At 51.6% G+C, this 22,698-nt stretch overlaps 1 protein-coding gene and 1 non-coding gene across 2 annotated transcripts in view; one reads left to right on the top strand and one right to left on the bottom strand.

Moving 5' to 3' along the window:
- Nucleotides 1-2,214: 2,214 nt before the first annotated feature.
- Nucleotides 2,215-22,698, bottom strand: part of Kcnk5 (potassium two pore domain channel subfamily K member 5) — a 38,592-nt gene continuing 18,108 nt past the window's right edge. The window contains exons 2-5 of the mRNA XM_020186327.2: nt 8,355-8,466; nt 7,129-7,295; nt 6,708-6,876; nt 2,215-4,817 (exon numbers count right to left, since the gene is read on the bottom strand). Of these exons, the coding sequence (XP_020041916.2) occupies nt 3,949-4,817; nt 6,708-6,876; nt 7,129-7,295; nt 8,355-8,466 (1,317 nt within the window). The 3' untranslated portion in view covers nt 2,215-3,948. The remainder of the gene's footprint in view (nt 4,818-6,707; nt 6,877-7,128; nt 7,296-8,354; nt 8,467-22,698) is intronic.
- Nucleotides 10,510-10,616, top strand: LOC141426033 (U6 spliceosomal RNA). The gene has a single exon (XR_012451146.1). It is a non-coding gene; the product is annotated as a U6 spliceosomal RNA (small nuclear RNA).

Below are 22,698 nucleotides of genomic sequence, written 5' to 3'. Positions count from 1 at the left end.
GAGAGCTGATGAGCTGATGGGCAGAGCTAAGACCAAACCTCATTGCTCTCCAGAGAGGCAGCCATTTCTGGAGACAGCCCGCCCCCAACCCCTTCCCCAGAGCACAGTAGCCCAACCTGCCTGCTTCTTCCCTGCCACTCCACCCCAGGATCCAGAAACCTTCCTATGCAATCCCTACTGATACTCTTGCAGGCACTTTCCAGTACAAGGCAAGACCCAAATAGATTAGCTTCTCTTCCTCCATTTTGGTGTGGTGACTCTTCCAGGATCAGACAGGAAACCAGAGGCCCAGATGGAACACAGAACATTTGTGGTTTGTTTCTAGTCTCTCCCCATAGATGGCAGCATTTTGAGGGTTGGAGCTGCTCCTACCTCCATCAGACTTTAGTTCTCTGAGAGTGTCACCCCATCACATTAGGAATTGCAGGGAGGATGAAGACCAGAAATGCAAGTCAGGGAAAATGTCTTCTGCTACATTATAGCAGTTTGAACTTGGGGGACATCCTCTATTTGCTTCAATTTTCTCATTTGTAAAATGGGGGTAATGACAATGTCTGTTGTGAAGATTGAGACACAAAGATAAGAGACATTAAAACCCTTGCTGACCAGCTGCGAGCACAGGGTTCAGTGGAGAGTAGAGTGCTGGTTTAACCTCAGGATGGGCAGGCTTTCAGAGGCTACAGAGTGGGGCCAGGGTTGGGAGGCTGCTGGGCCTACTGGAGTAGGACTGATGCTTCAGAACCTCCATGTAAGGGCCCCAGTGAGTCTGAAGGTCACATTCATCCAGGACTTTGACACAGGTTATCAATAAATCAGTGACTTCAACAGGGATTGACCGTGACAATGTCTCCAGGGCCTCCCATCCACCCCACAGCTCACCAGCATTGCCACATCTCCCCATGGTCCTGCTCATGACCCCTCAGGAACTTAGGGCCCCTAAGGAGCTGCAGAAGCTGACCAGACTCTCCCACTTTCACACAAAGTTCCAGATTGAGCTTGGCCACAGGTGCCTAAGACCACAGCCCTAGCCATGTTTGTGCTCCTCATCCCTCAACTTGAACCTGCAGAGCTGTGCCTCGTTCAACTGTGGCCTAAGAAAGTCACACTCCCCAGTCCTGTCTCCATGGAAGATGGGGCCAAGTGGCCTGTGCCATGGGGGCACTCCTAGTTGTGTTTGGCAAAATGCTTGTGAAATGGCGCAGTGCTAAATAAAGGTAGTGCTTGGTGTTTTATGTTGCCTTGAGGCTGAAAGGGACAAAAGTAAAACCAGAGACCCAGAGTATGTGGTTGTGGTGGTGTGCGCGTGAGTGCACGTGTGACACAGAGAAAGACGGAGACACACAGAGAAAGCAGAGGGAGAAGTGGAAGATGTGTTGGCAGAGTGGGGAACGATTTTCAAGTACACTTACACCTCAGTATTGAGGGGATGCTGAAGTTCCTTACGTATTTCAAATCATCTGTAATGATACAGACGTAATGATTATTACGTCAGTAATGTAATAACCATTAGATTATTTACAGTACCTAATACAATACCGATGCCTCGTTATAGTTGCTACACTGTATTGTTTAGGGTTAAGGACAAGGAAAGACTGTGCCTGTTGAGTACTGACTCTACTATCTTCCCTCTCACATGCTACCCAAGTACCCACACCCTGGCCGTGTGCCCATCCCTTGAGCTTGGAAGATTTGTTCTCAAGTTCTCTGGTCATCTACCTGGAGACAGGGATCCTTTCCAGACCTGCCACAACACCACAAGCTATCTTTCTCATTCCGTTTCAGTGGCTGAGAGTACAACTCCAGGAGCTGGGCTGCCTGGGTTCGAATCCAGGCTCCCTATTTTCATTGAGATCTCATAAAACTTCATTGTGCCTCAGACAACCTCTCCATTTCCTGTCTACAACTGGGGATGGAATCCCCACTTGATAGACTGCTCCAAGGTCAAATGCTTTATTGGGTCTTGCTCCAGGCTCTGGTCACAAGCAGAGTCTGAAGATATTAACAGGTGTACACCAAGGGCTGACCTTTAGAATAGTCCCTGTAACATCCCCGCCTTCCCACCTCCCCTCCCAGAGGCCTGCATCCTCTCTTCACTCCTCTCTCCTTTAGGACCACCCCAAACTTCTCAATGTCCCTGCACTGTGGGTCCCCTAAATTCTCCCCCTCCCCAGAGACCACAAACCAACTCCCTCCCCACCACAGCACACAGCAAGCTGGCTTGTCCATGTTTTATTGTAAAAATGTTAAAATAAATTACGTTTGCTATCATTGCCAGTATGTACAGTGTGATTCGAGGATAGCCAGCAACAGGGTGAGCTCATAACACCTTTCACAGAAGGATTCAGGCTGTTCTTCCCACCCCCAGGCTGGCTGCTGGCCTCTGCAACTGCTTTAGAGAATGAGTGGGGGCCTGAACACAGCCCCTTGCTATCTTCACATGTGAGGAAGGTCTGGTCCCATGTGCCCCAGAGAAGAGAGGCAGAGGGTATGGAAGGGGGAGGGGCTGAAGGTGGGACCAGTGTCTCCTGCCCAGCACCCAGTCATCTGTGCTGGTGCCCCTCCCCACCTGCATGAGGACTTGGTTCTTGACATTATGCCTTGGCTGAGGTCACCACAAAGGCCCTCGTTGAGTTTGGGGGAAGTAGGGTACACAGAGGACATCCCAATTTTTGAAACCCTGGTCATTAACCAATGGCTCTGAAGCCAACAACAGATGCTAGGTATACAAAAACAGCAGTTCATTTAAAAAAAAATAACAAAAACATTCAGGGTAGAGTGGGCTGGGCTGAGGGTGAGCTTCATTGAAAACCCAAGAACGCAGACAGCAGCGAGTCCTACCCACCCCTCACCAGAAACATCCAGGTAGAGTTTCACATGATCTTTTCTCCCCAGCCCCAACACTTGCCTTCCTTACACACACACACACACACACACACACACACACACACACACGCGCACGCGCGCGCCATACGATAGCTGGAGAGGAGATCCATTCACATTTTTGGGCAGTCCCCATCTGTGAACCAACTGCAATTTAGCAGTGGGAGGTGACAGGTAACAGGGGAGGGACACTGAGGTCTTTGATATGAATACAAGGAATAAGGAGATAGCAGGATGAAAGTGTGGGTGCTCGGGTCAGAGCTTGGGTGTGACTTTCATTGAGGAGGCCAGAGGGACCAAAGCAGAAGTAGCCAGAGATGAACCTCCTGCTTTAGCAACCTGGCTACTAGCCCAGGAGTCCTAGCTTTCTCCCACACCCCCAGGGCACAGAAAGCCTTGCATCTGCCATTGCTTGCCCAAACAAAGGGAGTCTGAAACAGGACATGGCTCTGGGACAAGGATGAGCAAAACCCACTTCCTCCCCTCCCCTCTCCTAGCAGCCTCTGCCCTACTGAGATTTTCAGTAAAGGCTTGACACACAGACCATCAGGTGGATGGGAGATGGGTCCTGCAATTGCTAGCTCCCTGCCCCCCTTGCCCCTCACCACAGCTGGGCTTCCCAGAACATTTTTGGGCTCCAACAGGCTGAACCTGGGTCTTACACACCACCCCTACCTGCTCAGTGCCTGGCACACAGAAGCTGCTCGCTAATACTGGTAAACTCCCATAGCTGAGGCCCCCAGCCTCAGAGAACCGCGTAACATTCAACCAAGCAACGGGGGAAGACCCATGAAGGTGCAGGCCTCCCAGGGTCAGTGCTGCCAGCCCATGAGCCTCCAGTCACAGCTTACCTGTCAGGTTCAGGACAGGAGCCTCCCCACCCCCAGGATGCTGCTCAAAGCAGAGCAGAGGCCTGTCCTGGGCCTGCGCTGAAGGAAAGGCAGGCCTCTGGCCCCCCACTCCCAGTTCCAGGGCTGTTCCCCCCTCCTCCCAGGGGCCTGGCTGTCACAGGTCACCCCGGGTGAGAGGAAGAAGCCATCAGAGGTGGGGTGGGGAGCCGGCCCAGCCTCACGTGCCTCTGGGGCTGTTTGCTTTATTGTACTCGTTCATCAGCTGCTCGTAAGGCACAGAGAGCTCGGACTCGGTGCTGGTGAAGGTGGACTCATCCGACGAGGGGAACTCGCCCGTGTTCAGAGGTGCCTTGGCTGGGGGCCCCTCCTGGGGCTGTTCCTCCCCACCCAGGTTGTCCTCCAGAGAGGACTTGGAGGTCTCCTCATCCGAGAGAGCAGTCTCTTCATTGGCAAAGGTGATGTTAGCATTCTGGAAGATGAGTGGGTGGTAGTCCAGGGCCTCCCACAGCTCGCCCTCCTCACTAATTCGGTCCAGCTGGTTAACGAACACCTCAGAGGTAGGGGAGCCACACTCAGGGGCCTTAGCCCCTGCCTCCTCGCCAGAGGGCCTGGACACATGGCCTTTGCTCCTTAGTGTCTGTGACACCTCTTCTAAGTTAGGCACTCGGTTCTTGGAGTAGACTACCAGGGGTGCCACGGATGTGGGGAGCCCACTTCCTTGAGTCCCCAGCCCAGGGCCTGGGCCTGGGCCTGGGCCCCTCTCCCCACCCCCACTCGTCTTCATGGCCTTCTTCCCAATCTGCTTGATAAGGTCATTGTAGGTCTCCTCCTTTTTGGACAGGAAGCTCAAGATGTTGGTGTCCTTGGCGGTTGGGTTCCCAGCTATCTGCAGGGCCTTCCGAGAGTGGGGGGAGCTCTCAAAGGACTCCTTCCGCCTCCGTCGCCTCTTCTTAATGGCTTTGTGAACTTCCACAAACATGCTCACCTTCCAGTTGACAAAGAGGGACAGCCAGGCCAGACCCAGGTAGATCCAGAGCTCCACAAAATAGCGGTATAGGGCATGGTAGTTGGCACTGGGGTTCACACCTGAAGAAGACAGGAAGCCCAGAGGGTCAGCAGAAACTGAAAATAGTAACAGCTAAAACTGTGCCATCTGTGCAGGCATCAGGCCAGAGCATGGAGAAAACAGTGTGTGTGTGTGTGTGTGTGTGTGTGTAGGGCTGAGACCCTGGACCACCAACACCCCCATCATATTTCTGGAGGACCTTGGTTCCCTCCCAGCCCACCTAAGCCTCCTCACTTTCCTCAATTATAAAAAGTCAGGACAGTGGTTAGTTCCTGGGTAAGGAAAGTTCAAGGGGATTCTGAGGGACCTGTAAAGTAAGCAACACACAAGTCAAGATGCAGCTCATCAGTTCGTCACTGTTCCCAGCTGTTGTGTGTATGTTATAGCTCAGTTACAAACAGGTTTTGGAAACTCCATGACCGGCTGCAGCCTCAATGCTGGGGTTTACTAGGAATGACACTGGGCAGGTTGGGATGACCCAGGAGGCACTGACTGTGGCAGGGAATACTCTAAACTGTCTATCCTCCTCCAAGGCGTGCGCTGTCTCCCTCACATTGGCTCCAGTACCAGCCTGGATGGCTCTGCCCACTCTGTATTCTGTACCTCTGAGGTTCCTGATGCCTGCTCCAGGGAGTCTTCCCAGGTTACGTACCCCCCTCCCGCCCCGCCCAGCTCTGGTGGTTCGCCTACATTCCATGATTATTTCAGATTCCTTTCCTAGCTTTACACTTACAACTATATTGATGTACATCCTGCCTCCCTCTGTCCCTAGACTGGAAGCAACTTAGAGAGGGAACTGGAAGAGGGCACTACCTCAGATTAGAGGTCCCCCAAGGCAGGGGTTGTGGTTTAGGAAGTGCTCTGTCTGAGGGGTCACAAGCAGAGTCTGACAATGACAGTAACAAGGGCATACATCGAGGACTGAGCCCTACTCTCAACACTCGGGAATAGAGACTTCATCTTCCAACATCCTGTGTGGTGGGCTTATTATTATTTTTACCCTACCATAGGTGAGAAGACTGAGGCAAAGATCTGGGGTCTTACAGAGCTGAGAAACCAGCTAAAGGCATGACTGAGCTTCCTAATACAAAAGCTTCTCTTCAACCCTCCCCCGGCCCCAGAGGCTAGACAATGGCAGGGTTACACCTTTAAACCTGCCTCTAAGCAGCAAGCCCCATGTGCTGTTCCACTCTTTCCTGTTCTTCCCACTTACTCAGCTGCTCCTCCCAGCATTCTGCAGACAGTGGGACAGAGGAGTGACCGTCCCTTGCCCTCCAGCTAAGCAGCTGGAGTAGAGAGCAGAGGTTCCTGCTGCAAGGATGGAGGTCAATGGGGCAGGGCACAGGCAATGGAAGGAATAGACACTGGGTCAACAGGGCCGAGCAGGGTGTCAAGAAGATTAAGAACCAAGAGGCTGTGGGTCAAAGCACAGTGCATGAGTGGCTGGGGCCAGCTTTCAGGCCTTCAGACAAAGGAGACAAAGAAGCTTATTGCCTCTCAGGATTAAGTAGAGGAGGAGTGGGAGGAGTGGGAGGCTGAGGGGGCAGGGCAGCATGGAGAAGGCCTGCCTTGTGTCTGAGCTGCCTGTGTCAAGAGCAAAGTCTCCCGCCTCTGAGCCAAGTCTCAGGACAGCTCCTTCCTCTTTATGGCTGGTGGAAGGCTGCTGGGACAGGGGCTCAACGTGGGGCAGGGGAGGGAAGGAGGGAGCTGCCTCTCTGGGAAATAGGCCTAAATCCTGAAGGCAGGATGCCCTAAGTGAACCCAAACTCAGTAGTCAGGGGAGACAGGAGGGATATCAGAGGCTAAACAGTGAAAGGAACACCTACCAGCAGCCTCCAAAAAAGGTCTGCTGGATAGTACCTGGAAGGGAAGGTGGGGAGGCAGAAGCAGGAGAAAGGGGGAAAACTCACCAGCCACAAAGTCACCAAAGCCGATGGTGGAGATGGTAATGAAGGAGTAGTAGAGGCCCTCAATGTAGTTCCACTCCTCTGTCACCATGAACACAAAGGGTGGGATCACCAGGTGGACCAGGACACCCCATATGATGAAGATGGCCGTGCATGTGATCTGCGCCTTCCTCTGGTGGGGTGGCAGGGGACAAATCAGACAGCAGCAGAGACTTCAGAGATTCAGCAGGGATACCCAGAGGGCTGGGAAGATGGCTAGGAGAGGCCAAATGGATGACAAGCCCGGGAAGCTTATTTCCCAGGAAGGATGGAGAGGGATGCTCCCAGCCTGACCTAGGAGGGCAGGGAGTACTGAGACCACAGCTCCTGACCTCCTCTCCCCTGGCATGGTCCCCCCAACTGTGACCTAGGATTGGGGACATACCAGGCTCACACCTCTCCTGGTGAGGAACTGGCCCAGCCTCTTGGCTCGTCCCCCGAAGAACTTGCCCAGGGCACTGATCCATGTCAGGCAGAGTGGTGCCCCAAAGAGACCATAGAAGACACAGAAGAGGCGCCCAGCTGGGGTCTTGGGAGCCACATTGCCATATCCTGAGGAAGGAGACAGTGAGGTCAAGTACACACACAGAGCTAGAGACAGGTCCACTCTCTAAGATCAACTGATATCTAAGTAGTGCTATTTCCCTTCAATGCACTCTGCCCCTCATCATCCGTACAGCAATGATCACGGTGAGGGCTTTGTCTCCACTCTCACACTGGGAGCTCCCTCCTTGAAGGCAAAGCCTTACCACTAGTCCATATGGCACCATCACGCAAATTAGAAAAAGATGCCCTCTTCTAGGTAGACACCTCAGAGGCACTGTGGGTGACAGCCAGCCTCTGAAGATGTCTATTCTCAATTCCCTCCTTCCTTAGGCAACTGCTCATATCAAGGTGGAGTCTAATCTCACTTGAAATTTGGGCTTCAGTGGCTTTATTGGCCACAGAAGGCTGAGGAAGTGACATGTTCAGACTGAGGTCTAAAAAGTCTGCTGCTTCTCCCTTGATGCTTATTTTGGGGATTTTCCCTTATAGAGTCCAGCTGCCATACTGTGAGATGCCTGAGACACATGTGCAGTCTGCGGTTTCATCCCCGGCTGACCAACCAGCCAACAGCCAGCACCAACTGTCACACATGGAATGGGAGGAGTCATCTTGAACACCAAGTCAGCTGGGCTTCTCTTCTAGGTGACATCTGTTGTAGCTATCATTTGAGTGCTACACGTGTGAGAGCCCAAGAACTGCTGGCTGAACCCAGTCAACCCATGGAACAGTGGAAAGTAATAAACTGTGATTGAAGCTACTAATTGCTGGAGTGGTTGGCTGTGCAGCCATAGAGCACTGGGGCTTGTGCAGTGCAACGTCATGGTGAGTCTCCTGCATGGCTCCATCAGACTGTGTCATTGTCTCGACTCAAAATGCCCAGGACAGGACCGACGGAATCTCAGTCTTGCAAGTATGGGCAGTCACCATGAACTTACTAAGTCCTTACAAATTCAAAGGACAAGACTGACTTTACTCTCACAAGGCAGTCACCAGAGCTGATGGCTGTAAAGGTCCCAGGAAGGATGACATGGAAGGGGGTGTCTTGCCAGGCCTCCAGAGACTTACCAATGGTGGTGATAACGGTGGCTGCAAAGATCATTGCATTAGGCCAGTTCCAGTTGTTGAAGGTCTGGTTCCCTGTGATGGCCACACCCTGTCCTGCAGCATCAGATACCACCTAAACAGAGAAAGCGACAATGAAGGTCAGGGCCGAGGCCACACTGAAGACACATTCTGAGTGACAGAATTGTATGACTGCTCCTTCAAAGCACCCCCATAACTCCCACAACCACAGGCGGCAATAAGTGTCTTCACTGTGTGACTGGGGTGTTCCACAGAGGATCTGCTCAAGGCTTCACAGCTGTTTAAGGTAGGCCAGGCAACTTGGCTTCAAAGTTTAACCTAAAGCATGGACCAGAATCAGTGCAGAGCCTGTGAAACAGAGCACTGGGCCACACCCCCAGGTTGATTGGGAAAGTCGGGGAGGGGCCAGTTCTAACAAGTTCCCAGCCGGTCCTGATGCTGCTGGTCCAGGGCCCACACCTGGAGAACCTCTGCACTAGGCTATTCTACCTCTCAAGGAAGGCAGATATGACGCAGACACTTGGGGGTTCCCTATACCTCCTCCAGCCCTCCACAGTGTCCACATGCAAAGGCCAGGTGTCTGTTCAGAGATGGCCTGGGAGGGCCCCCTATGCCTTCCCGCCGCTGTGGGGTAACTGCTCTGCTCAGCACCCTCTTACTCTGTCCTCAGAAGACATGCAGGTAGTCTGGCCGTTCTTTCCCCCACACAGATGACTCTCTTTCAGGCTTTCCTTCCCTGCATTCCTTTTTCTATCTGCCCGGAGCTGAGCAATTGTATAGGCAGATCAGAGGGTGGTGGTTACATTTCAGGATGATTCAAAATTGTGCTGCCAACCCTCATAGAGTTTCCAGCAACGCATGGACAGCAGGTGGGAGGCCCAGAGGTAGCCTTACCTGCTCCAGGAAGCCTGAGAGATGGCACGCCTGTTTCTATCTGACTAGACCCTGTCTCACCCCAGCCTTCAGCTCCGCCCACCATTCAGCCTAGGGGGCTGCCCAGACCCTAGAACCTAGGAGTCCCGTAACAAGAGGCTCCAAATCTGGGAGTTCCAGTCCTACTGACCAAGGACAGTCCCAGAACAACCCATCCAGACAAGAGTCCAGGAATTCAAGATAAACTTTCTATAAAACCCAAGCCAAGAATAATGGGAAAGAGACAGGAGTGAACCGGGCGCCTGTAATCCTAGCTACTCAGGAGGCAGGGATCAGGAGGATTGCGACTGGAAGCCAGCCTGGGCAAATAGTTCCCGAGACCCTATCTCAAAAACAATCCATCACAAAAATAGGGCTGGTGGAGTGGCTAAAGGTGGAGGTCCTGAGTTCAAACACCAGTACCACAAAAAAAAAAAAAAAAAAAAAGAGACAGGAGTGAGGGATGGAAATGGAAAGTGGGGGAGGTAAGTCACCCGAGGCATGACTGAGGTTTGGTGGGAAGAAAGGAACGGGCGGAGGGTTCTGAAGGAATGTGCCGTTTTCAGAAGCAGCAGAGGCTCGTGTAAACGGATCTGCATACTCTGTAAAGAATTTTCCATGATGACATACTTGCCCGACACACCACCAAACCACACACTACTTGCTGCCCTGCCTCCTCCCAGCATTTTCAGAGCACAGGGGACATGGAAAGTGGGGGCAGTTGCACTGAACTTCAGACAGGGCAGCCCTTGCCCTCAGAGAGCTCACTGTCTAAGAGGAGATAACCAGAGGACATTTAATACTAACAGGCCTGCAGAAAAACTAAAACAAATACTAAGGACAATCCCCAAAAGGTCATTCCCCAACCCCCAAATGCTGGGGATTGAACCACGCCCTTGCATGGTCTAGGTGAGCGCTGTACCACTGACCTATACCCCCCAGTCCAGAGATATTTGTGAAAACCTTCCCCATGTTTGAAGCAAGACAATGAGGAAGTACCAGTGTCCTGTGTGTGTTGATGTTACACAGATGGCAGAGAAAATAGAACCACCCAGCTTCCCTTTCACTCCACCTGTTATCTCTAATGTCAATCTTAAGGCAGCTTAAAATAAAGGAGATAAAAAGAACATAAAACCATGGATCCCAGGTGTGGCTCAAGCACTAAAGTGCTTTGCAAGTGTGAAGCCCTGAGTTCAAATCCCAGTTTCACACACACAAAAAAAAAGTGCTCACTTCGGCAGCACATATACTAAAATTGGAACAATACAAAGAAGATTAGCATGGTCCCTACACAAGGATGATACGCAAATTCGGGAAGCATTCCATAAAAAAAAAAAAAACAGCTTGGGCTACCTAGAGAGGCCTTGTCTAAACAATGCAACAAGCAAACAAACAAACAAAAAAACACCACCACCATAAAACAGTGCTCTTCTAAGACCAAAGATGACCCTGGCACCACCTCTGGTTCATCCCCATGGAATTGTGAGAAAGATGTCAGAAAACAAGCTGCCTCTATTTTCACAAAAGGAGAAGGGTGGACTCTAGAAATTTGGAAAGGAAACCTGAACTATTGAAAATTCTGTTTATTTCATTTTGAGACAGGATCTCAAAATCCTCACAATCCTCCTGTCTCAAGACCCTAGGGGTGGAATGACATACAGGTATGTACAGTTATAGCTGGGAACATCTGGATAGAGAGAATGAAAAGTTTGGAAAATGCTGAAGAGGCAGCGATGGGCAGGAGAAACTAGCCCAGATTCGCTGAGAACAAGCCATGATCAGCAACATGCATCTCATTTTCCAAAGAGGCTGAGCTCCTGTGGAGCTGGGTCAATGTAGAGTGAGCAAGGCAGTTACAGATGGGCTTCAAGATACTCTGTGGACGAGATGGAGAAATATGGTGCGGAACCAGGATTAACTGGGTCCATTGAAAGGCAACCAAACAACTCCAGGCAGTACTAGTCATGATCACACCGTTTCAATGTTTTCTTCAACGGCACACTGAGGATATGGATGGCTTACCAATCCCAGGAGCAGAGGGTGTGTGTGGGATGGAAAGGTGACTGACTACCACACTAAAATGGCAGTATTGAGACTATCACCTGGACAGGAAAAATTAATGCGTGTCACTTAAATGTTCAAGTCTTAACACTTCAGATTAGAAAAGACCAAAGGGGAAAGTCCTTTGTTTTAGCTGACCATGAGTCAACAAACACTAGGGTGACTGCCAAAGGAAAAGTAAATGCAATCTCAGGGTGGGAGATAGTGGGTCCACTGTTCTCCAGGGTAGGGCCACACGTGAGACACGCTGTTCCATTCTGGGTATCGGACTTCACACGCTATGTTAACCAATGGGCCAAGGGCCAGGAAGAGATGGGGTGGCTTTTGTGGATAATGACCCTACCCTTTGTGACAACTGACTTCCGACAGTGGAAAGTATATAGACTGGGGGGTAAACACCATCCATGTATATAATCTGACTAGAATGGTGTTCCCAATTGGGGGCAGTGGCAGCTTCTGGGAGGGTTGAGAAATGCTGTGGCAAGCACTGTATGTGTCGGGCATCGGGGATACAGTGGTGAATGGGTAGCATCCCTGTTTCCCTGCAGGTTTATTTTAATTAACGATGCGGTGACATTCTGGCATTACTACCTGGGCAGGGGGGCCAGAGATGCTAAATGCCTGTAATTCACAGGACAACTCCCATGATGCCACATAGCTAAGACACACTTGCTCAAAGGTAATGTGACTTGGGAATCATGTAGAAAGGGCTACAGCTGACAAGCTGGGTCCCTAAAGAGGGCATTAAGTAATATTGGGAACATGGAGAAGTGGAAAGGCTGGGCTTCCTGCCCGCCGAGTCACAGCTCACAGCCTCAGCTCTCCTTGGGTCATCAGGGAGCCACACGCTCATACAATTTCCATTATCTCTTTGGGGAGACATTCTGAGGAGCCCCCAGTTCTGCCAAGCACTACAAATTCCCACAGTGGCTAGAGATCACAGTGCTAAAAGCTATGGCAGCAGTGCCAGCAGCTATGCCTGCAGGGTGGAGGGCAGGAGTGTGGCACAACAGGGCTGGGCTGCAGACTCTCAGACTTCTAGTCTGTGCAACCCCCTCTTACCTTCCTCCACTGCTCTGCCTGCTCTGGGGCTCCCCCAGTCTCCCTTGCTACTGCCTCTTGTGCCATGGAAAGCTGGGCTCAGGTCTGAATGTGAACTCAAGGTTCCAGCTCCCTGTTCCCACCAAATAGAACTGTGGCTCTGGCCGTAACGCCTGGCTGGTCATGGCTGAGATTCTGCAGGATGAGGAGGAGGCCTTAAGCGGTCTCCCAGAACATAAGATCTGACCCAGGGCTGAGGCCATCCCTGGGTTAGGGGAGGACTGGGAGGAGGCACGCAAATACACTGTTAGACAAGGCGTCCTGTCCTCAGGGTTAGGAAAACAGCTTTCACGGGAGGAGGTGGCCCCTGTTCACTTTCAGGATTCTTTAGCTTGGCTCCCCAATTCATACAAAACAATATTTTCATTTTCCTTCTAAGCCTGGGGAGTGATGGGAGAGGGGAACTGAGCCCTCCTAAGCCAGACCAGGCTCGTATTTGGGGCTGGGATCTAGTTGCCTGCCTCTGTCACCTTGATCATAAAGTTGCTCTGATTTATTGAGGGCTTACTAGCTGCCAACTGTTATGTTTAGCATTTTATACGCCTTCAGCTCATTTAATGAGGCCAGAATCCTGCTGGGAAGATACTATCATTTTTTCCACTTTCCAAATGATGATTTGAGGCTTCAATAGACTAAGGAAGTAGCCTGAAGTCTCAGTGCTAAAAGCAACAAAGCTAGGACTAGAACCCAGGTCTATTTGGGTCCTAGTCACTATGATCCCACCTCCTTTCCTCATATAGCCACAGAAGAAGCCTGTGCGTAATTCCACCCTTCCCACCAGCTGAGAAAACAGTGCCCTAAAACCAGTCCAGCCACTCTGACCCAGCCCTCTGGCCAGGTGATACCCATCCATGACCTTGCCCTGAGCTGCAGACACCAGCTGCCCTTATGGACCTTCAAGCAACTGTTATGCACAGAGCCTGAATTCCCCTACAGACCCTCATCTGCCAGGGGACTGGAGGCTTCCCATGCAGCATCCCCCTCTTGGAGGAGATTCATTCTGACAGGTGGGCAACATCAGGGGCTCTGGAACATGCTGCCCAGCTTCACACACAGGCATGGTAGGCTGTTCCCTTTAAGGGTTGGAGTGGGGGAAACCAAAGCCAAGGTGTGAGCCTGTCTGGGGATCCCAGCTATCCAGCACCCGTGGAACTGCTCCTGGTCCTGCCTGCAGCTCCCATAGCTGCCATGGTTTCCAGATCACAGAACTCTTTCCTATATGGCAGGACACAGTCTCAACAACCTGGCTCTACTCCAGCTTCTGTGGGAGCCCAGGACTGACCCTGCTCTGTGAGCTGGGTTGCCTGTACTCTCACTGGCTGCATCAACCCTTCTTCCATCACTTCCTCAATTCTCAAGTGGTCCCTTTGGCCTGGATGGTAAAATAGGGATAATCTTCAGATTCCATGGTGATTGGTAGTGCAGAAAAACTGTTGTTGTTTCTGTCTCCCACTTTCAGTCCCCCGTTCTTATTGCATAGGTACTAAGTTGATATTTGAGCACTTACTAGGATAGGCACTGATCAGAGCACTTCAAAACCCTTAGCTCTTTGAATCATTATGTCCATATAGCAGGCACAATTATTATCCCTATTTTAAAGATGAAAAGACAGGAACTCTCCCAAGGTCATGCAGATAGTCCATGAACTTGGGCAGTGTGACTCTTAATCACTGCACTATGTACAAATGGGGCAGGAGGAAGGCAGGGTAGGTTTCTTCCTACAAGTGAAGCCAGGTCTAGAACACATGGTCCCAGGCAGCTACAAAGGAAATGTCAGCAGGAACTCACCTGGTTACATGACCAGAGCCTAAGACCCTGCTCGGCACAGAGGAGCTGCTCAAACAAGTATTTAAGTGAGTGAATTTGAACAAAGGAGGGTGTAGTGCTCAGTGTCAGGTCACTCATCTCCTACTGCCTCTCCACAGCCCCATGAGTTCCAGGATGGGGAAGGGATAAAGTAGGGGAGGCAGACAGAGCCCCAAGGAAAGGGCCCAAGACAGCAGAGCAAGTTGCAGTGGGGCTGAGAGATGCCCTCAGTGAGCAGATTGTCCTTCCAACAGGAAGAAAGGCCTGTCCGCTCCGGAAACTCTCCATGAAGGAGAGCAGGAAAAGGAGTATAAAAGCCAACAAGTATTGAAACATTTACTACCAGCAGGGTCCTTCCTCATGTCACACCTGACAAGCCCCTCCTCTCTGAGGAGAACTTTTAAATCCCAGTCACAGAAAGGTCACTGTCACAACCACAGGCCATCTCAAATACAGATTGTGCTCATGGAACCCGTGGGACCAAGCTGGACTTGAATTAGATGGGGTCTCTACATGGCTAGCAGCAAGCCTCTTAGCCTCTTGGGCTCAGTTTCTCCATCAGCCCAAAATACCACCATACTTGAAATACACAAGAAAGACAAGTGTATCTGCTGTCAGTACAAATGTTCATGTATGCAGGCTGATGTACCCAGGAACAAAGCTCATCAGCCCCTGAGGCCAGACCAGAGGAACTGGCAGGCCCTGGTCAGGGGCCAGAAAGGCTAGGGGTTTATGGCCTGTACCTGGAGGACGAGACTGGGGGAGAAACAGGAGACATTGTCCCCCTCCATTCTCACACCTGCCACCTCTTCCCTTCTCATTTGATCAACTGGCTTCCTCAGGCCATATGTAGGCAGGGACAGGGGCACTGGGTCTCCACAGGTGTTCCCTGGTCACCTGACAGTCAGGAGTCCGGGACAGAGGAAAGAGGTTCACCAAAGTGTCCCTGCCCCATTCCTCAGCCAGTCACCTCACCTGATTTCTGTCCCCTAGAGGCTCCTAGGTACCCTACCCAATTTTCTGCCCATCCAAGCAACTGTGGCAGGCTGCTACGGGAAGGAAATGCCACCTCTGGTCCCACATCCTGCACTCCCCAGGTGAGGCCGAGGCCAGGAGCGGACAGACGGCAGCTTCTCCAAACTCAAATCCTAATTCCCCTCATAGCTGCCCCAAGGTTCACAGTGCAACAGAAAGCTTGCCTGCCACTGGTCTTGGAGCTGCACTCTACATCAACTGGTCTTTAACAAGGCCCCCCATGTGGTAGAGAGCCAAGGTGGGGTGCAGGTCCCAGGAGGAATGAAGGAGTGCTCAGCAGGACAGAAGAAACTATCACAGAGACTTGTCAGGCAAACATTTGCAGCTTGGGCACAGGTAAAGGGAGGATGGGAGGCCTCAGATTGTCTCTCATTCTTCAGAGCAGTTTGAAAAACTGGGGAGAGGAGTATGTAGTGAGCAGTGCTTGTTTGCTCAGCTGATCGACTGGGCCCCTCTCAATCTGACAGTCCTCCCTGGGGCCCTCAGCATATCACAAGTTTCTTGGGAAAAAAGTGTGTACCTGTCAAATCTTATTCCAAAGACAAACTAAAGAACCAAAGACAAACAAACTGAAGAAACGAAAACTCCCTTGACTAAGCCCTCAGTGGCCGTTTCATTCTCCATCCTAGGTTGACTCAACATCTTGCTTGAGCTATGTATTTTCTTAAGGTTAATTGAGGGCTGGGGGAGGGGGTGCGGGACTGTTTCTAGAGGAAGAAACTGAGGCTTTGGGCCATCAAGGTAATGACTGGCAACCTAGGTTGGATGCCCAATGGAAGAACCACCTTGGAGCTTAAATGAACATTAGGCCAGGGTCCCACCTGCAGATAGATACTGTTGACCTGGGCATAGGTTTTTTAAAAGTTCCCGTATAATAAAGAATACAAAGTTTCAGAGGTGAACTTAACGTGCAGCATTTGTACAGAGTGACAGGGTGAGAGGGCATGTGGGGTGCTGATCACAAGCCTTCTACCTTCCTCTCTTAGGAGGGAAAGCAGGGCCCAGAGAAGGAATTCTTGGTATTTTCCTCTCCCTAGCCCAGGTGACTAGGGTGTGGCTCAGAGGGCAGCTGTAGTTCAGAATAAAGTATTGGTGAAGGTCCAATGGTGCCACCCCCATCCCTACGCCAGCTGTAGGCCCAGCTTTTCTGGGCTGTCTTTTGTCTAGGGATAGAGTAGATCAAGGGTTGAATAGTGGACCATGGTGGGCACCAAGTCTCCTTTAAGAGAGGAAATCTTTTTAGGTCATCTGCATTTCAGATTTGCTCCAATACCTGCATGGTCTTTTAACAGAAAGAAATAACTGTTGGATGTGCCAGGAAGTCAACATAGGGTCACAAAACCCAGACTCTACTCAGTGGTCCGAGTACCTTTAGCGTCTCTAAGAGCCTTTCTTTCTTCTCTCTGCCTACCTCTTCTCTATAAAATGAGGTCTGCCTGTGACCCTTGAGATTCCCTACCGGGCCAAGTAAAGTCTCCCTAAAATCCATATTTTCTTCTGCTAAGAACCATGACTAGAGAGGTCCAGACCAGGACCATGCTTCCTCACCTCTGCTCCAACGAGTTCACTCTCAGAATTCAGTTCACAGACCACTAGGCCGGGCTCCCGTGTCAGAAGCCTCACTCCCAGGCTTACCCGAATTTGACTTGATTCCCCCCAGTCCCTGCTCAAGCTGGAGAAGAGGCCCTCATCGTCTATACTGGTGTGTGGTCCTTGAAGCAAGGTGTCCAGTGTCAGGTTTGCTGTCTCTCAGTCCATAGAAGAAGCAGCCAACCAAAGAATGCCCCTTGGTGTCATAGGTGGAGCTTGGTACAAAACAGATCTTTTTGCTCTCATACTCCCATGGCGGTCTTCCACTGTGGCTCACGCCTAGGCCCCAAAACCCAGGTAGCCTGTTAGGCAAGGAAGAAAGTGGTACACCACCCCTACCCTCACTGCACGCTTTAGGGGGTCACTATAAAGCAAACTCCCTTATCCAGGTTAGCCTGAAAACATGAATAGTACTGAATCCTACGTATTACTTGAACACAAGCACCGTGATACCACAATAGTGGATCTGACAATAACTGAGTTGCCTACCAAGTGACTAATGGGCAGGTAGCATATACAGCACAGATACACTAGACAAAGGGATGATTCGTGTCCCAGACAGGATGGAGCAAACAGCATGAAATTCCACCATGCTTCTCAGAACAGCATGTAAGTTAAAATTTATCAATTACTTCTGGAATTTTCCATTTAATATTTTCAGGCTGCAGGTAACTGAAACCACAGAAAGTGAAATGGCAGATAAGGGAAGATCACTGTACTGTGACTTTGTGACCTGTACTGCATGCTGACATCATCTTGGGAGCAGCTGGAGAACACTCCAGCTGGGCCCTACTCTCAAGAGATTCTGACAGAAATAGTTTGGGCCTGCACATGGAACTGGATGCTAAAAGCTGCCATCGGTGATTCTAATAGCTATACTCAGCCAATTTTCAAAAGTTTTATCCTTAACCCAAAAGGATTAGGGCCCTGCCCCCAGAGCCAGCACTCAGCAGGCTGTGCGTGTGCACATGCATGACTGTCCTCCTGTCCACCTTTGGGTTTCCCCCACCCACACTCCTGGTCCATCTCTCAGCAGCCTCCGCAGAGCCCAAAGGCACTGCTAGGTCTCACACTCGTGGGGGCAGGCCTGTGCCAAATTAGGAGCAAGTTTTCAGCAGAAACCTTTGCGTTTCCAACTTTCACAGGCCTGTCCTCATTTGGGAGGGACAAAGAAAACAAAGCAGGTGACCCTGCCTCCATTGTTCTCTGGCTGCTATGGTCAGGTCACCCTCCCAGCAGCTGGGAACCCTTCCCGTGAGAGCCAAGCCCAGGGCAGAGCTTTGCAGGGCCTGGCTGACCTAGGAGGGCTGCAGGTTTGGCTAAAGCAAACAGTAAAGGGCTGGTGGGGTCTGAGCTCAGGATGGGACGTCAGCAAGAGTTCTGAGACACCTGGAGGACTGGACGATGAGTTTCACTGGAAATCCCTGAGCACGCAGGGGACTTCACAGGCCCTGTCCTGGTCCCACAGTACTGCTGCCTGCCTGAGAACAGGCCTTGGGGAACAGGAAAAGAGCCCTTCCATCCCAAACACACACAGCTGATGACCCTCTGGAGCTGCATTCCAAGTTCAACCCCTCCTCTCCTCTGCAGGATTCAGGGCAGGTGGGCCATCCAGTGAGGATTAAAGACAATGGGGGCACCCTTCATCCACCGCAGCCTCTCTGACCCCAAATTCATGACCACTACCCTGCCCTGGGTGGCTGTGGCCCAGGTCTGTGTCCTGTCTGAGATGCCAATATGCCAGAGTTTGGATTTGCACCAGAGGCTTCCTTCCAAAGGTGGTTGAGCTCCAGGAAGAGGCCCCTGGAATGGATTCAGCCCCTTGCTTCTTGGCCCTTGCCTTTTCAGGCAAGCGGGCAATCCTCTCTGGTCTTGTACTCACTCCTTCCTATCAGTTAAGGCGAGCATGCGTCAATGGCTCCTTCTCCCACAACCCTCTGTGGGTCCCACATGCACTAGGCATCTTTCAGACCTCTGCCACAACCTCATTTTGACACCCAAGACCCTGAGGGGAAACCAAGTCAAGTGGATATCCCTATTCCCATTTGTAGGTGAGGACTCTATGGAGAGGGCATGGTTGTAGCAGAACCACCAAGGGTCTCCTAACTCTCATCTGAGAATCCTTTCCCACAGAACAACCACACCATCCATTCGCCCATCTTGGAGCTGGGCTGAGAAATGGCAACCAAAGCAGAGCCGGAAGGTGACAGGCAGGTGGACACAGGTGACATAGAGCTCTAAGGACTGTGCAGTCACACCCACAGATCTAATCGTTTGGGGTGAGTGTTTGCTTCTGTTCCCTACCCTAGCCCCAGGAGATGCCTCTTAGATTTACCCAGACCTTGGGGAGGAGTGGAAGAAGCAACCATAGTTTCTAAAAAGAATTGTCTGTGCAGGCCATGGGAACTGCTGACTGGCCATCTCCCCATCCAGGGCGGACAACCTGAGGGAGAGCTATTCATCTGCAGCCCAGGTGTCCTACCATGTGCCTGCTTCCTTCTCGTCCTTCCAAGCCCAGGCCCACACTGGACACACAAGCCAAGACGGCCAGTCCACTTCAAAACCACAAATGCCCAGCTTGGAGTCGCTTCCTCTGTGAACAGCATTAGCACAGAGGGGCAAGGCCCTGGCTTTGGAGCAGACACACTTGAGCTAAATCCTGACTTTGATATACTAGTTTTCCAATCTCAGAAAAATGGGAGTGCCACAACTTCATTTAGGAGAAACGATGCAAATGATACTCCCTTGGTGCTGGGCACAGAGCATGTTTCAGAAAGGAGTACCAGGAAGAAAAAAGCGAATGCCATCGTTACTTCGTATACAGAACAAGGGACCCTCCGTGCTGAGGGTCTGTGCACTGCTCATGGCCTCCTATCACCCACCGCCACCCTGAAGGTCAGAGCTCAGGATGTTCTCTTCAATGGCAGTTCTCCAATCCCTGTGCTTTTGCAGGCCCTGCCATGGCTCATGCGCAATTTGATTGGGTATTTCCTCCAACACTTCCCTCAGGAGGCCACCCAATCTAAGCAGTACGAACCTGCCGCACTCCCTGCTCCTTGACATGCTATTAGGCATCTGTTTATATGACCTATGCATCTCCCCTAACTAGACTAGCGCTCTGAAGACAGATGCTTCACTCACCCCTTAATTCCACAACAGAACCTAGAGTATAGCTGGTGCTCTGTATTTGCCAATGAATGATGGGGTCTGCAAGATGTCTGCCAGGGCTTGATGTGGGTGCCCACTGACTGAGGCCAGTTGGAAATTCTGACAGGTGCTGGCACAGTCCAAGGGTGATGACTGTTTCCAGGCCCCAGTCCTCTTCCCCTACCCCAGATCCTGACCCTGGTGAGTCAGCTCTCTTGTGGACTTTGGAACCAGATTCCAGAGGAAGGAGACAGGAGGGTGGGGAGAGGTAGGGTGGCTCAGTGAGGGATGTCTGAGGTGGTTGAAGGCCCAATAGCCACAAGTCTTCTCTTCTCATGCATGTTACAGCTTCTTGCTTTCTGGGTACAGTGAAGGACGGGTGCTTGGGTTCTCCCAGCGTCTTAAGTCCAGTGATGCCAGTTCTGTTCTGCTGGCACAGCTGCCTTGCTGGGCAGTCAAAATCCCCAACACCTACCTCTCTGAGAGGACACCTGCTCCTGACCCAGCCATATTCACCATGGGTATAACCTGAAGGGGTGCAGCTCAATACTTACTCACCTGTGCCCTTCAGGATGCTCCAGACAACCTAGCAAACTCCCCCACCTGGGGGCCTCCCACCTGCTCGTCCCCCCCACTCTGCTCTGCCTTTCCCTGTGGCTGGCAGCCTGGGGTAATGAGTAACTATCCATCCTGAAGGGCTGGGGTTCTGTCGATAGGGGTTATGAAGCCTACCCATTTATTATAATTTGTTTAAGATGACCAACTAGTTAAACTGTAAACCTCTTCACTAATTAAAAAAGAAAAGCCCAGAGGGGTACAGCGCAGTGGTATTAGTCCTGCACCGAGAGGAGCAGCCAGAGTCCCTGCTCCCAGGAAGTAACTTCCCTGCCTGTTTATCTCAACTCCCCTTCCCTCCCTGGAAGCTGGTCTCATTCACTGTGCTCCCAGCATGAGCTTGCCCTGCAGGATCCTCCTGAGAGCCAACCACCTGTCATGAAATCCTTCCTTATTGTCTGACTCTAACCTACCCCCCCATTTAACCCCCCTCCCCGGCTGCAGTACAAGTCCATTTCCTCTGGTTCAGTCTCCATCTGGAGACGGACAACAGATGGCCTCCTTCCTCTCTGGAATAAATTGTACGAGAAGGTACCAGCAACTGGGCACAGGCATCTTTGCATGGACGATACTCTTGAGGGGTGGGGGAAGCTCTTCTGCCTTAACAGCCTCCAGACTCAACCCACTTGAAGACCGAGTCACAGTTAGAGGCTACACTATGATGCCCGATAACCCCACCAAAGACATTGAGCAAGATACAAGGGGAGTTTGCTCATCTCATTCCAGATCTCAGCATTCACACCAGGGGCTCTGGCCACAGAAGGGGGCTTGAGATACATGGCTGGTGCCCCACGCCACTCACCACCCAGGTATGTTAGGAAGCAGAGTGGCCACCCAGGCACAGCCGTCTCTGCCTTTCTACTCTGCGCGAATGGTCCCCACCCACCTCCCATCCCAGGCCAACTGAGGCGTGGGATGTGACCAGGGTGAAGCAGCACAGAGCTGCTTTTGTGCTAAGGGGATGGAAAAATACAGCCAGGCTCTCCTAAGACAGAAAGGCTGGGCTGAGGTGAGGGGTGCGGTGGGAGTTGGAAAAACTTCCCAATGCCTAACCTGGGGCCCAAGACCAGGGACAGGCCAGGCAACAGGAAATGGAAACTCTCTGGCTGGCACAGCACAGGGATCTTGACTGAGATGGAGGCCCAATGCAGAATGCAGGAGGCAGAAGGAAGGAGGACCAAGCCTTGGGTGCACATGTCCTCTCTTCCTTTGCAAGGGCAGGGATGCCAGACAGAGTGACATCATGCCAGTGATCCCAGCACTCAGGAGGCTGAGGCAGGAGGATTGAGAAAATTCCAAAGCCAGCCTGGACTACATGGTGACACCCTGTCTCAGAACAACAACCATTTCCCAAGCCTGTTTAAATCCTTCCAGGCCACAGCAGCCCCTCAGATGTCCTAATGGAGTGGTGCAACACTGGGCTGACAGCACTTGCCTGGCCCCATGAGCTGTGGTCTCTGTTTCTTCGTTTGCAAAATGGCAAAGCCACCTCATCCATGAACTTGTAGTTTAGAGGCTGGGGGGTAGAGGTGTGTTGGGTGTGGCCATGGGAAGCTGAACAAAGGGAAAGTAATGGCATTAGGTTTCCAAATCACCTAAGGATCAGGCAGGAAGGTCCAGCAGGGGAGCAGGAACTACTCCTTGTGTGGCTACACCCTGTCCCATCCGTAGCAGGAGGTGCCACCTCCTGCCCAGGAATCCATATACCCTCAGGTCTGCTGAAGCAGGGTCCCTGTTTTGAGCCCCTGAGGGCTTAAAACTGACTTAGCAGCAGTGGACTTCAAGGACACAGTTTGCCCTCTCCAGGGCCCTCAGCCTTTTCCCTGTGTGTAAATCAAGGTTCTGGTCACTCCCTAGGGAGTAGGGAGACCAGAGAGCAAGATGGAAGAACAAGTGATTTACTCCACCTTCATTGTCCTTAAGAGATGATGTCCCTCTTTGGAGGGACAAAAGCATAGCTGTGCCTGCCTGCTACAAATGCCCCATCCTGCCAGGCACCAGCACCCCACCCATGCTCCACTAAGACTATTTAACCCAAAGAAGATGGGACCAGAGCCAT

Source organism: Castor canadensis, chromosome 8, assembly GCF_047511655.1.
Source record: "Castor canadensis chromosome 8, mCasCan1.hap1v2, whole genome shotgun sequence".
NCBI classification, from domain to species: domain Eukaryota; kingdom Metazoa; phylum Chordata; class Mammalia; order Rodentia; family Castoridae; genus Castor; species Castor canadensis.
Note: the sequence above shows the minus strand (reverse complement) of the source record. Positions and strands in the feature narration are given on the sequence as shown.